The 14,995-nt window shown below is 44.8% G+C and overlaps 1 protein-coding gene across 3 annotated transcripts; it reads right to left on the bottom strand.

The window, feature by feature from the left end:
• Positions 1-496: 496 nt before the first annotated feature.
• On the bottom strand, positions 497-4,154 carry PRR15 (proline rich 15). Of its 3 annotated transcripts, none has more exons than XM_027574078.2 (2): positions 3,295-4,154; positions 497-1,562 (listed from the first exon to the last, which is right to left on the bottom strand). In XM_027574078.2, the coding sequence occupies exon 2, from the start codon at positions 1,463-1,465 to the stop codon at positions 1,076-1,078; it is 390 nt and encodes a 129-aa protein (XP_027429879.1). In that variant the 5' UTR covers positions 1,466-1,562; positions 3,295-4,154; the 3' UTR covers positions 497-1,075. The 3 variants fall into 3 exon arrangements, with proteins under 3 accessions (XP_027429879.1, XP_027429880.1, XP_027429881.1); XM_027574079.2 differs by lacking the exon at positions 3,295-4,154 and adding an exon at positions 2,302-2,414; XM_027574080.2 differs by lacking the exon at positions 3,295-4,154 and adding an exon at positions 1,906-2,183.
• Between the last annotated feature and the right edge of the window lie 10,841 nt (positions 4,155-14,995).

Raw genomic sequence — 14,995 nt, 5'->3', positions numbered from 1 at the left:
AATCTTCAGATTAGTACACCTAAAGGCTTTGAAACCAGATACATGCATAAGTCAGACTAAAGAAATAAGCTTTTGAAGCAAAGGGGTGGGAAATGAAGTGAGCTTTGCACAAAGAATTTAGTCCATCTGAGTAAGTGTTTTCAGACAATGGTTAGTAAGGTTAAGGATGGATAGTAAAAAGAATTATTACTGGCATTGTGAGCTACTCTACTGTATGAAGTAACAAAGAGAATTTAGGAGTAACTATTTAGTACTTCTCCCTCCCTTCCTCAAATTTAGTTAGTAAATAGAGATATTGGGTCAACTGGTTCCAGCCTGGGTGTTACTAGTTTTCAGAAATGTTCTCCTCCCTGTAGCTTTCCAAGAGTAGATATTGGGTTGTGTGGCAAATGATTAACTCTGTCACTTTGGCTTTTGTATGCCTGCTTTTAAGTATGATGGACTTCAGTCTTGCAATGGAAAAAACACAAAAGTCACGTTAAGTTTTACAGTGCAACAATTTTAATAGTCCACACTAAAATAGGCAGTACAGTTTTGTAGTTCAATATTAAAAGCAATCTTGCCTTACTTAAAAATGCTTCTACCTAAGGTTTCCTGCCCTCTCTTGTCCCTTCACTTAAGGTCTGAGTCTACCAAGTACGTCTAAAGTGCATTTCTCTGGCGTTAATTTGCTTTCCAATAGCAAGTCCTGAATCAAAGCACGGCCTCCTCATTTGAGGGGCTGTGCAGTCCCAGCTGGGTTACCAACTCAGAGAAGTACCCTTCTCACTCCCCAGGCGGAACAAGGGGTGGAGGCCACGGGAGAACTTTTGGGGAAAAAATAATTATGCCAACTTCCTCTGTGGCAGGTATATTCTCTTACCACAGATAAATACTCAATGCCTCCTTGAGTCATGAAATATTGAAAACTCAGTGGACACTTCGATTTCCAGGAAAATAAAATCGTGGAGGCCTTGTGTAAATATTCTGAAGTTGGTGGGATGAGACACTGGGTATTGGGGCGGGCCAGAAATCTCGGGTTTGGAACTGGGGGTAGAGAGGAGTGGTGGGAAGACACAGTCCTGGAGCCCTCTGGCTATTGCGTGTCGCCGTGCGGGTCACCAGGGAAGTCCGCCTCCTCCGGGGACCTGACTCCTTCGGGGAGCAGAGTGGCGCGAACTTTCCTCTTCTCTTTAAAGCGGCCGGAGCGCGAGATCTTCAAATTGCGGCGGTTGCCGCCCGATTTCTCTCCGCACAACTTGTCGGGCTTGTGGGGCTCGCCGGTCCCCCCGAGGAGATTGGGGTGCTGATTCTCCCGGGAGCTGCTAGTCCAGTCCGGGCTGGGCGGCGCGGGCGGCGCGGGCTCCCCGGGGGCGGCTTGCGCGGGAGGCTGTGCCCCTACCGCGGCTTCCTTGCTTTTCTTCCTGCTGTTGGTTAGCGATTTCCACCAGGGCCCGGAGCTGCCGGTGCCGCCGCTGTGGGCCATGGCCGGCCGGCCGAGGGGCCCGGGGCGCGGCGGGTGCGGAAGGGCTCGCTCTCCCGGTGGGGCAGGCGGTCTGCGGGGTGGGAGCCTAGGTAGCCGCCTGTGCGGGTGGAAGCAAACAGAACTTCGTTACGGGGTTTGTCTAAGTCACATACCCCCAACCGCACTTCCTCCCCTCGCCCCGCCCGGCACGCGGTCCCCCAGCCGTGCGCGGGGAGCTGTGCGGCCCTCCGAGTGCCCGGCTGCGCCCCAGAGAGCGAAGGCGGACGAGTGGCCCCCAGGGCGCCACCGTCTGGTCTCCAGACAGCTTGGCACTCCCCCGCCTCAAACCGTTCCTGGCCTCCCCGGCCGGTGCGGTGACCCGCGCGCCCCGGGTCCCCAGGGGAGTTTCCCGGGCATCTGAATGAACCGGGCTCGAGAGGGAAGCTGGCCTGTCCCCTCACCTCTACCGACTGTAGAGGGACGCCCAAAGGTGACCCACTTGGCCCAGAGGGGCCTCCTCTTCGATGAGCACCTGGGAGGAGGGCGCCCGGGAGCGAGCACGTCCCTCCTATAGGTGAGCACTGAATATGAGACCCCTGTCAACAGTTCCGAAATTTCCCTCAAAGGCTTTTTTCCATGGACTTCTCTCACATGACCCTTTTCCATGTGATTTTTCAGGGGGAATTTACACGCCAACAAGAGAGAGGGTCAAGCTGACGGTGTTTGGTTTGTTTCTTTTAAATTCTGCTTTCGACAGAACTTCTGCCTTGTCGCTTTCAGAGAAACATGTCTAGACTTAACTTCCCTTGAAAACCGCCATCCCACGCTTCCTTTTATTCCCCAGAGACCAATCTTACGCCTCTTTGAAGCCACCCCCAGCGGATGGTTGAGATGAGGCCAAGCGGCAAATGTCCTCTTCTCTCAGTTCTGTATTAAAATATGCACCGCGCCTGTTTGTACCAGGCAACTCAACTCTTGAGATTTTTAGTTACAAATGAAAGATTTGTTTGTTTGTTTCGCAGTTCCTTTCTCCAGAGAGGAAACATGCTGTGCGCAACCAGGAACTCCAAACCGTTGGGCTTCTCCCCAACTTTTAAAACAGGGCTCTGCGGAGCGAAAAGGCTGTTTCTTGACCCTGAAGGTGCTAATATCGGAAGCGAGAGTCCTGTGAGCACTTTCTGTGCTGGCTCTATGGGCGCTAACTCTTACGAATGCGCAGGATTCGCTTGTGCGGAGGAGCAGTTGCAGGTTTCCTCTGGGCTCCTTCCCATCCCACGCGCCTGGCGCTCCCGGGATTTGCCGGCGCGCGGGGGAGCGAAACTTCAGAGGTGTTTGTTGTTGGAGGCTTTGCTCCCGGAACCGCTGGGAAAGTTGGAGCGCCTACGCGAGGCGGCGCGGCGGCCTCCGCAGCAGGGACCTGGGCCCCGGCTCCTCCCCAGACGCCCCGAGGCCACACTCGGGCTGCGACTTGAAAACAATAGAAGATAAAACCGCCAAAAGTTCTTCCCGTAAAAAGGCACCCACTCCCCCCAGGCACAGTTTGCAGTTGGGTTTGCAAACATCCTGCTCCCTCTATTGTACAGATCGGAGAAGCACCCCCAAATTATTCATTGGTGGTGGGGGTGTCCTGATGGCTGCCTCTGTCTTCCACCCTACATTCTCTTTTTCACAACCGTGTGCGCGGAAACGCTTTGCAGTAATTGCACAAGGAAAAGACTGCAAATTACGCAAATGTACGCGGGCGCCTGCGGCTCGCAACTTCTCCGCGGGAGCTGGGGGGAGTCTACCCCAGGTTGACACCCCGGAATGGGCTGTGTCTTGGCGGACGCAGAATAACCCTCATCGCTCACCTGTTCGGGTTTCCCAGGATTCCACGACTCCGCGTTGCCCTCGCCTCCAAGAGAACGGAGGGGGTGCACTTGGGACAACCTGGAAGCCAGGCGCAGCGTCCTCCCGCGCAGTCTTGGGGAGGTCGGGCTTCTTTCTGGAAGGTGTGTCAGCCGAAATCTCTGCAGTCCAGCTAAGCCGATTACTATTGTTGGTCTCCCCCGGCGCCTCTAACTTCTGCCCGCCGCAGCGTGGCGGCAGTTCTGGGCTCGCGGTGAGTTCGGCTCCGGCCGAAGGGCGCCCGGCGAACAGGTGCCAGGCTCACTGCCCCAGGTAAATGCCCAGGCAGGCTCTCCAGGTTAGTAAGCCTTTCATTCTCGCGCGCGTCCCTCTTCCCTGCTAGCGCCTGTTCCCGGCAGCCGCGGGGAGATGGGACCTCGGCTGCTCACTCTGGTGCATTGAATTTGCCTACACGTCGGTCCTCTGCTCTGGAAAAGACATCTCTCTGCCCACCTGCTGGTTATTCGCCAAGTGATTCGAGAAACCAGAACCCCGGGTCAGATGGGGGGGGGGGGAAACAACAAAAAAAACCAACAACAAACAACCGAGGAGGTGGCCACAGCTGCCACAGGTGCAGGTAGGAACTTCGCGTTCCCGCCCTCCTGGGGACGAGATTGGATCAGGTCGCGTACGTGGCGCCAGCCTGGGGTGTCTGATTGGAGAAACGCCGTGCTGCGCCGCTCGCCGGTCCGACTCCTTCTCCAAGAAGGAACGGTAGACCAGGTGACCGAGGCTGTATGTAGGTGGGCACCGCTGTGTAAATGTCGCCCCAGCTCTCTCTCTGCCCCTGCCCCGTTTTCTTTTCTCCTTTCCTCTCCGAGTCCCTAGCCATGGCCACTCGGCTCTCAGGATTCCAGTTTTGTAATTCCCAGGACCTGTTTCATACCCAGGCAAAATGTTGCAGAGTTGCAGGCACTCTAAGTTGAAAGGCGTAATATTAACGGTTCGCTGTGTGCCAGCCAGGCGCTTTTTCCAGGGCTTTCTGGGGATTAACTCGTTTACTCCTCACAGGAGCCCTAGGACGTAGGTGCTGTTGTTTTCCTCACTTGATAGGCGAGGAGACCCTAGCGCTGAAAGCTAAATGGTTGCTCAAAGTTGCACGCCTGGTTAACAGAGTCGGATTTGAACCCAGGAGGTCTGATCCAGCTCCCACGGTGTTCACTAGCACGTTAGACCAATCCCTGTCAGTCTTGGGCTTTTAAAATAACTAAGTGAGGATGTGAATTTCCTTCCCTCAGCTCTGGAAGTCCAGCGGACAGGCACTCCGCCTGGGGAGTACAAATCCAGATCTGAGCCGCTAGAGGAAGTGAACCAGTGGATTTCCGCAAGGGTTCAGGGGGCTTTTTGCTCCTGGGAACATATGTGTACTTTTTATTGGTTGGGCAGAAAGGCATTGGCATAAGGTCATTTTCACTAATGAAAGCAGAGGTACAAACTGCTTCATCTTCCGGGATGCTCTTCCTTTTCAAAGCACTATTTTGATGTTCCTTCAGGTCATGAATAACTCCCCTTAAGGAGTGGGTATAGAGCAACTGACATCTGAGCATCTTTGTTCTGAGGACTTTCTGAAGCATAAAAATAGTGAAAGACATGACGACTACCTCAAATAACTTACAATGTAGAATTAGTGGAAAGAAATTTTTATGGAGTATTTCAATGCCTGAACTATGATAAAACATGAATACTTTCTATCTTTAATTTCTGAATTAGGCATTCGTGGATTTTTAAGTGATAGGCACAACAGTGTGTATTTGAAAGTGAGACAACTTCACGTATGTATTGCAATTAGTTTTAGAGAGTAAACTTTCAGTCAGAGCACCAGGACTGGAACAGAGGCAGGCCACCCCCTGGGAGGGGAGGACAGGACAAGTCATTCTAGTGATGTCCCATTACAGATGAAGATACTGGATCAAGGAGGAAGGCTTAAAAAGGAGATACTTGCACAGCCTCCCTTGTAACTAGGAGTACCCGTGTGATCCAGTTCTGACTTTGGGGGCCATAAGGAAGACTGCTGGAAGTGTTTCTTCCCTGGATAAAGGACAGAGCCTTCTGAGAGAAGACCATCTTTTGCTATGCCCTTGATTCTTACATTCAAGCCTAGCATGAGGATGTAATGTCTGGTGTTGCAGCAGCCATTTTGCAACACTGAGGCCACAGGCATGGGAATAAAAACCAACATGCTAAGGACGATGGCATGGGAGTGTGAGAAGTGTCTGGGTCTTGATGATATCGATAAGCCCCTGAAAGAACCCTGGAACCATCTACCTCCAGACTACTGGTTGAATGAGGTAATATGATTCCTATGATTTAAGCACAGATTTAAATACAGTTTCCTGTTACTAGGAACAAAAAGTGTTCCTCCTTGATACAGTCTATTAGAGTTAGAGAAAAAAATGATATTGTTCAAAGGGGAAAAAAGATAGTATTGTCACATTTTTTTTTCTGACCAATCTGGAAAGTTCTTCATGGAAGGAGGATTTAGTGAAATGTTTAAGTGATGGGAAAGTTTATAGAGTCAGAGAATGCATCTGTAAAATAAGCCACTTTGATTGAAAAGTTGATTTATCTATCCAGTGAATAGTAGGTGACTTCTAATATTACAGAATTTAAATATGCTTGGATTGGTCAATGCTTACTTTTCTTAATATTTTATCTTGTCATTTTTTATTTTTCAAAATGTGTTGATGGCTTAAGTAAGGACATTTCTTTCCTTCCTCTCTCTTTCTAATTAAATTGCTTCTTTCTCAGGTGTACCTTTAAGTGCAATAAATGATAATACTCAAAGGCAAAGGAGAATGAATTCCTAGAGGGCAAGATTTGCATACTAGAAATTAAAATAAGAACTTTCAAGGTTAAACCTGGCCTTTGTAATCCTAGCAAACCTGGCATTGCTTTGGAGGCTGGGAAATCGATTATTTTCCCTTAAAGCATTTATAGTGGGAAATGGGCAATGGAAAACACACAATGAGAAAATTTAACAAATACAGCTAATCAAAATGAAGAAAATAAAGGTCATTTATATTCATTTCACCCAGGGCTAACCATGGTTAATGTCTATTCCTTTTACCCCTATTTTTACATTTACTCTTTTCATCCTTTCCCTTCCCTCCCTTCCTTCATTCCTTTATTTTTTTAAGGATTTATTTATCTATTTGAGAGAGAGAGAGAGAGAGAGAGAGAGAGAAAGAGGGAGGAGCAGGGGAGGGGCAGAGGGAGCCGGAGAGAGAATCTCAAGCAGACTCCTTGTTGAGTGCAGAGCCTGTCTGCATCTGCAGGGCTCCATCTCATGACCCTGAAATCATGACCTGAGGCAAGATCAAGCGTTGGACACTTAGCTGACTGAGCCACCCACGTGCTCCCCTCTTCATTCCTTTCTTTTATGGATGCTTCCATTCTTTGAAAATTAGATGCTCTTCTTTCTCCAGCTCCTTTAGGTGTAAGGTTAGCTTATGTTTTTGAGACTTTTCTAATTTTTTGAGAAAGGCTTGTATTACTGTATACTTCCCTCTTAGGACCACCTTTGCTGTATCCCAAAGGCTTTGAACAGTTGTGTTTTCATTTTTATTTGTTTCCATGAATATTTTTACTCTTCTTTAGTTTCCTGGTTAACCCATTAATTCTTTAGTGGGATGCTCTTTAACCTCCAAGTGTTGGAGTTTCTTCCAAATTTCCTCTTGTGATTGAGTTCAAGTTTCAAGGCATTGTGGTCTGAAAATATGCAGGAAATAATCCCAATCTTTTGGTACCGGTTGAGACCTGATTTGTGACCAGTTTGTGATCTATTCTGGAGAATGTTCCATGTGCACTTGAGAAGAATGTGTATTCTGTTGCTTTAGGATGGAATGCTCTGTGTATATCTGTTAAGTCCATCTGGTCCAGTGTGTCATTCAAAGCTCTTGTTTCCTTATTGATCTTCTGCTTAGATGATCTGTCCATTGCTGTGGATGGTGTTGAAGTCCCCTACTATTATTATTGTATTATCAACGTGTCTCTTTAATTTTGTTATTAATTGGTTTATATAATTGGCTGCTCCCAAGTTAGCATAAATATTTATAATTGTTAGATCTTCTTGTTGGATAGACCCTTTAAGTATGATATAGTGTCCCTCCTCATTCCTACTACAGTCTTTAGTTTAAAATCTAATTTGTCTGATATGAGGATTGCTACCCCAACTGTAGTGATCTGAAGGGGCACCTGCACCCCAATGTTCATAGCAGCAATGTCCACAATAGCCAAACTGTGGAAAGAACCCAGGTGTCCATCGACAGACGAATGGATAAAGAAGATGTGGTATATATACACAATGGAATATTACTCAGCCATCAGGAAGGATGAATATTTACCATTTACATTGATGTGGATGGAACTGGAGGGTATTATGCTGCGCGAAATAAAGACAATTATCGTACGGTTTCACTCATATGAGGAATATAAGAAACAGCACGGAGGATAAGGGAAGGAAGGGAAAACTGGGAAGAAATCAGAGGGAGACAAACCATGAGAGACTCTTAACTACAGGAAACAAACTGAGGGTTGCTGGAGGGGCGGGGGGGGTGGGGGGGATGGGGTAACCGGGTGATGGGCATTAAGGAGGGCACGTGATATGATGAGCACTGGGTGTTATACACAACTGATGAATTATTGAACACTACACCTGAAACAAATGATGTACTCTATGTTGGCTAATTGAATTTAAATTAAAAAAATAAAGTTAAGTCTTCTGAGGATCTAAAAATAAAAAAAGGAAAAGAAAATTAGATGCTCATCTCCCATGGCCTATTCCTTTCTAGTTACCAATGTCCTGGTAGTTTGATATTCCCTTTCACCTTTCTATGTTTTCACATCATTGTTGTTGGGTTTAGTTTATAAACTTCAGAGAGTGGGCATTACACCTGTGCCTAAAGTTGGGACCCACTTTTTATAGCCTCTCATCCTGTACCCTGTCAAGTTGACACGAATGCATATATCGAAGTACACAAATTGCAAGTCACAGAATATTACCAATCACTTTGGTTTTACGCTTGAACTGAGCAAGGCTGATTGGTCCCTGCTGCCTCTCTCTGAAATTCCAGCAGCTGACTCTTAAATCCCCACTCCTCCTCCCACTTGTCAATCTTGTTTCTTTGTATTCTTGGGTCTTATTGTATGCTCCTCGTTTTCCTTAAAAAACTCTTCATATGAAGATGTAAGGCCTAAAGCAAAGGTAACTTACTCTAGAAAGGATTTTCCAGGTTTTGGGGGCACTACCAGACAGGACCACTTTCCGCTAATTTCATGGCTTGAGGAGTTTGGGACAACAAAAGCGGGGGTCTATGTGAGCCGTAGCCCATAGTCACACCCTCCGGGGACAAATCCACTCATTACTACCCTAACCCCCTAACAGATCTTTTCTGTTCTAAAGCAGCTTAATTGTCCATGCAGACCTGCGGAGTGTGGAAAGCATGGGTGCGGCTTACTTCTAAGTTGCCCAAGTCCTGGGGTTATGGCCCTTTGGGTGAAAAACGGGAGGATCGCTCTCCTTTGGGTGAGCCCTGTGTTTATAATTCTATCCGTCTTGTTCCCTGAGGCTATCAAAAACTGATGTTGTTTTGGTGCCCAATTGTTGTCAGTAGGGGAGCTCATCCAAATAACAGCCTGCCACTGACAGGAATGGGTGTGTTTTAATTATATTGTAAATTGTTTGCTTGGTGTTTGTCCTCCACAATTAGATATACTTTTCTTATTTATTTGTTTATCGTCTGACTCCCTCACTAGAGAATGAATTCCATTTCATTTAATGACCATTTATATAATGATCATAGCCCTTCCTGTGTATGAGGTACTGTTCTGTTTTATAAATATTAGCTCATTTAATCCTAAAAGCCCTGTGAAATAGGCACCATTATTATTATAGACGAGGTAACTGAGACACTACGAACGTAATTTCAACCTGGGGAAACTGGCTTGAGAGTCCAGGGACCTAACTAATCACTGGGCTGTGTGTCTCTCCATGAGTGCTAAGACATGTCATTAATGAATCTTCAGGATGTGACATGAGTGACCATCAAATACATAAATATAAATGCTTTGTTGGTTATAATATGACTGACTTATAAAAAGAAATGTAGTGAAAATGGCAATGTAATAAAATTTCAATGTTATTGCATGTCATCATAGCCTGATTTTAATTCTGAGATGTGAGTAGTGTAAGTGGACCAAATTATCTGATAGATTTTTGCTGTTCTTATTACAAAATTGGAAGAGTACTATCATGCTGCAGGCCTTTGAAGGAGATGCGTGAGGTGGTAGGACAGGGATGGGGCAGAATAATGTAATGCCAGAGGATGGCTGCTGAGATTTTATTGATTATTGTATTTAGGGAATAAATGAATGATCTGGAGGACACGACATCTTGACACAAGCAAGACTCCCCAGCACATCCTGACTTAGGGCACAAAGGTAATTCAACTTTATCGTTTGTTAGAAAATCATCGATGTAAATAAAAATCACGTGTTACCATCCAAGGTCATGTTCTCTGACTAGTCACCTGGTTCCAGGTGGGGGCTAGGGTAAACTGCTATCGGCTGTCGTTAATTTCTCTTTTCAAGGGGTTGGTTGGGTTATGCTCCATTTGCCAGGTTAGATTTTCTCTTTTGTGGCCTGTGTCAGCTCATTACGTCACATGCCTCCAGGTCGAAGGTGGATATCTGATGGAAGGGTAACACGATGCAGGAAGTGAATCTTTTGGTTTCCCCATCTACATCGGGGCCAGTGTCAAACTTACGTAGTTAGAAATCTATAAGAAATACCTACTTTTATCAGTGTCATGCTGTCAGGGGAGGTCACCAAAGTTTTGGGACTCAGCTTTGCTCCGTGCTAACAGAGGTGAATCTCACACTGTACATTCATAGTGAATGCTTGGGTTTATGCATTTGATGTAATTTCATTTATATGGTGGGAGAAATTGCTTGAGCTGCAGCTCTGAACCTTTTATAACAATGGCAAGTTTAAAATCCTTGCGATGTGCTTTTCACTTTACTGTGGGCTTTTCCAAAAGTGGATAGTATTCTTTTCGCTTTTTTTAATGGCAGAAGAACCCTGAGAGAGAGCTACTATAAGTCCCACAGTTTTATCATAGAAAGCTGAAGCAATTTGCTCAAGGTCACAAGACTTTAAGGGTGGGGTTATTTTGATTCGGTTTTAGTTACTCTTTCCCTAATACAGTGTTCTTCTCATATTGCTGTTTGAATCTCATATTGCCTTTTAATTAATCATTAGATCAATAAACATTTGTTGGTTTCAAGACTATTACATCAAAAGAGATAGTCATACTTTAAAAAATTCTGATGAGGTCAGTGTCTTCTAAGTTTCCCACTTGGAACAATGCTAAATCACATGTGGCTATTTAAATATTAAAGCCCTGTGGAATCACAGAGCACTCAAAGCTCAAATTAATGCTGGGAATTGTAATTACATAAATTTCTTGTGAAAAGACTTGATGGTCGGTTTGAATTACTAGCTGTGTGGCTTTGGGAAAATTACTTAATATCTTTAGGCTCTGGTTTCCTTAAATGTAAAGTGGGGATAATACTATCTACTTCTCAGGGTGGTTGCCAAAATTAAAGTGGACAATACATTTATTAAAGCCCCTAGCACAGTGCCTGACACATAATAGGCACTGAGAAAATGTTAGTTTCTCCTTGATTAATTACTTTCATTGGCTGTGTGGGAAAATTATGCGAACAAACTGTATAAATCAATCACTTCCAAGGGCTTTTTGAAAATAATGGTAGTCTTAAGAGAGCACTGTCGTTGTTGGTTGGGGTCAGATCCCCCCCACCCCACAAGAAATTGATGTTAAAATTTACTGGAGAGTATTTAATGCACAGCTACTTGCTATGAATCTAACTTTTTTCAGGAACACACTTAATGATGAAATCAAATCAAGCAGAAGTTTTCTGCATGTGATTCAAGAATGCTCTTTATCCCGTCTGCACTGAAATTGCATTACCTGTAGTTAAAGGAGGAAGTGTGCTCAGTTAAGCTTGGAAGCAATGTTACCAGAAAAGGATTAACAAATCATAAGACAAAAATCCTTAGAAGGAAGGTCACTAGCAGACTGTGGCTAGGGCACAAGCCAAGGAATAGGTTTCACATGTGCTGCTCCATTAGTTCCTGGAATCTTGATATATAACCTGCATCAGCGAATCGTGCCCGAAGGAGGGAAGGAACAAGAGCACCGTGTCCTCTGCTGTGTTAGACAACATGACACTGCTTCTTGTTTTCAAAAATTAGCTTTTATTTTATTTTTATTTTTTAAAAAGATTTTATTTATTTATTTGACAGAGAATGAGAGAGAGAGCCCACAAGCAGGGGAAGGGGCAGGCAGAGGGAGAGGGAGAAGCAGGCTCTCTGCTGAGCAGGGAGCCTGACGTGGGGCTCGATCCCAGGACCCTGAGATCAGGACCCGAGCCGAAGGCTGACGCTTAACTGACTGAGCCACCCGGGTGCCCCTAGCTTTTATTTTATTAAAGTAATATATGCACAGGTAGGTTAAAAGCCAAATGTTATTAAAAGCTTCTAGCCAATTATAGGAGCTTCTTATCTCATTCCTTCCCGCCGTCCCTTCTCCAACCACTTTCAAGAACTTTGGCTTTTCATTCCTGGCATTAACACATCTCTGTATTTCTAAGTAATACGTGTATTGTGCTCTCTTTTGACTTATCAATATTAGACGTTCTCTATTAATTTCCTACAATGGTATTTGAGGACTTGGTTCTCTTATACTGTGCCTCTGCTTCCCTCTCCCATTTTCTCACTAGAGTCATGTTACAGCCTTTGTTCAGTTGACTTTTCCATGTTTATATTATTGTGCCTGTATAAATATTGTTCAGACTAAGCATTATTGTGTACAGATCACCGTATTTGCTTTCTTACTTTTGTCTTTTCCTGAAGTTGATAAGGGCCCTCTCCCCCCTTTGATTTGGTCTTCTTTCTAATTCTTTCTTAGGCCTTCCAATGTCCCTTCTTGGTACACTTTTCTGCAAGTCCAAGCGAATCAATATATATGTGTTTCATTTTGGTTTTCCCCTAAAATATCACTCCTGGACACCCCCTTCTCCTTCCAGATGGACTGATCTCTCTCTCTGGCCCGCTGCACAGCCTCCTCCCGGGAATGCCTTGAGTTGGATTCCCCATTTCCTGGATTTTGAGTCCTCTTCCTTCTTGTTGGACTCCCTGGTTTTGGCGATGGTCAGATAGTGCTGCAGGAGAAGGCACGGTGGTGGCAGTCCTAGTATGCCTGTCTCTTTTGTCACACAGTTTCAGTTTGGGCTCTTTATCCTCTGTGCATTGCACACAGCTATTCTCCTGGGACCTCTTTTTCCCCTTATTTTGGAGAGTTCCTTTGTGCAAAGACACAGAGTGAGACTTGCCTTACCCATTGCACAATAATTAATTCAAAATGGATCATGGATTTTAAATGTAAAACTATACAACTTTTAGAATAAAATATCGAACCTCTTTGCAGTGTAGGGCAAGGTGAAGGATTCTTAGACATGGCTAAAGCATGATCCATAAAATAAAAAATTACTAAATTGGACTTCAAAACGAAAAAAAAAACCCTTTTGTTCTGAAAAAGACTGTTAAGAGGAACTGAAGACAAACTACAGATGAGGGGAAAATATTTGCAAACCACATATCTGACAAAGGCCTTATACTTATATAAAGGACTCTCAAAATTCAATAGTAAAAAAATCCAATTTAAAATGGGTAATGGGGTGCCTAGGTGGCTCAGTTGGTTTAGCATCTGACTCTTCATTTTGGCTCCGGTTATGATCTCAGACTTGTGAGACTGAACCCCATATTGGGCTCTGTGCTGGGCGTGGAGCCTGCTTAAGATTCTGTCTCCCTCTCCCCCTCCTGTCCTCCAACCCCACGTGTTCTCTCGCTAAAATAAATTAAAAAAATAAATAAAATGGGCAAGACACGAGAATGGATGTTTCACTAAACTGGAGATACAGATGACAAGTGGGCCCATGAAAAGATGCACAGCGTCACTAATCATTAGTGAAATGCAAATTAGAACCACAGTGAGATATCAATAGGCACCTATCAGAATGGCTAAAATAGAAAATAATGGCAACACCAAATGCTGGTGAGAATGTGGAGAAATGGAGTCACTTTTTAATATGTTTATAGCAGCTTTATGGGTAATAGCCAAAAAACTGGAAACAACCCAAATGTCCATCAATAGGGAAATGTATAAACAACTGTGGTCTCTCCGTACTATGGGCTATTGCTTAACAAGAGAATGAAACGAACTCTTATTTTTTTTAAAGATTTTATTTATTTATTTGTCAGAGAGAGAGAGAGAGAGAGAGAACAAGCAGGGGGAGTGGCAGGCAGAGGGAGAAGCAAGCTCCCTGATAAGCAGGGAGCCTCGATCCCAGGACCCTGGGATCATGACCTGGGCCGAAGACAGACGCTTAACCAATTGAGCCACCTGGGCGCCCTGTGATGCTCTCCTGATACATGCTACTACTCGGACGAATCTCAGAGTAATGATGTTGAATGAAAGGAGCCAGACCATACAAATATACATACTATAATGATTTCATTTATATAAAACTCTAGGAAGTGCAACCTAATATATGGGACAGAGGTGGACAGGGAGGGATATGAGAGATTGAAAAAGGCCACAAGAAAACTTTTGGGGGTGATTGAATGTAAAATGGTGTGGCTTCTCTGGAAAACAGTTTGGTGGTTTCTTAAAAAACGAAACATGCAAACATGACCCAGCAGGTGCACTCCTGGGCATTTATCTCGGAGAAGTGAAAACATGCATTCACACACACACCTGTACATGAATGTTCATATGGCTTTGTTCATAATAGCCCCAAATTGGAAACAATCTAGATGTCCTTCATTTGGGTGAATGGGAAACCTGTGGGAACTCCATCCCACGGAGTACGTCTCAGCAATAAAAATGGGACAAACTCTTGATGTACACAACCCCTTTGATGCATCTCCAGAAAATGATGCTGAGTGAAGGGAGCCAATGCCAAAAAGTTAATACTGTTTGATTTCCTTTATATAACGTTCTCAAAATGACAAAATTATATATCTGGAGAACAGATATTTGTAGGGGACAGGGATGTGGATTGGGCTGTGGGGGTGGGCATGGGTACCAAGAGACAGCAGGAAGAAGTTAGATTATATCTTGATTTTGGTGGTGGTTACCCAAATCTGTACATGGGATAAAACTGCATCCAGCTACGCTCACACACATGGATACGTGAATATGAATGTGGACTTAGACACTCGTGGAAACTGAATAGGGTCTGTAGTCTTGTCAACTGGTCATTTTCCTGGTTTTGGTGATGTACTATAGTTATATAAGATGTCACCACTGGGGAAGCAGAGCAAATGGTACTTCAGACACTTTACTTCTTAACTTTTAATCATTTCAAAATAAAAAGTTAAAAACACTCAGCATTTAGTGGAGTAAAAGTAGCACTGTCTGGTGATGGCCCCAGGACCCTTCTCTCTCCCATCCTGTGCCAGGACTCAACTTCTCATGGGGACCAGGATCCTCCAGGAAGTCCAAGTGCTGGGCAAGCTGGAACCTGAATCTAAAATTTTCATTCCTCTCATGTAAGGCCATTCTCACCTTTTCCTTATAA

This window comes from Zalophus californianus, chromosome 12, assembly GCF_009762305.2.
Source record: "Zalophus californianus isolate mZalCal1 chromosome 12, mZalCal1.pri.v2, whole genome shotgun sequence".
Lineage (NCBI taxonomy): Eukaryota > Metazoa > Chordata > Mammalia > Carnivora > Otariidae > Zalophus > Zalophus californianus.
The sequence above is the reverse complement of the archived record's forward strand: the minus strand, read 5'-3'. Positions and strand labels throughout refer to the sequence as shown.

Bases quoted from the DNA above. Each gene is read 5' to 3' on its own strand.
- PRR15 (XM_027574078.2), bottom strand. From the start codon at position 1,465: ATGGCCCACAGCGGCGGCACCGGCAGCTCCGGGCCCTGGTGGAAATCG.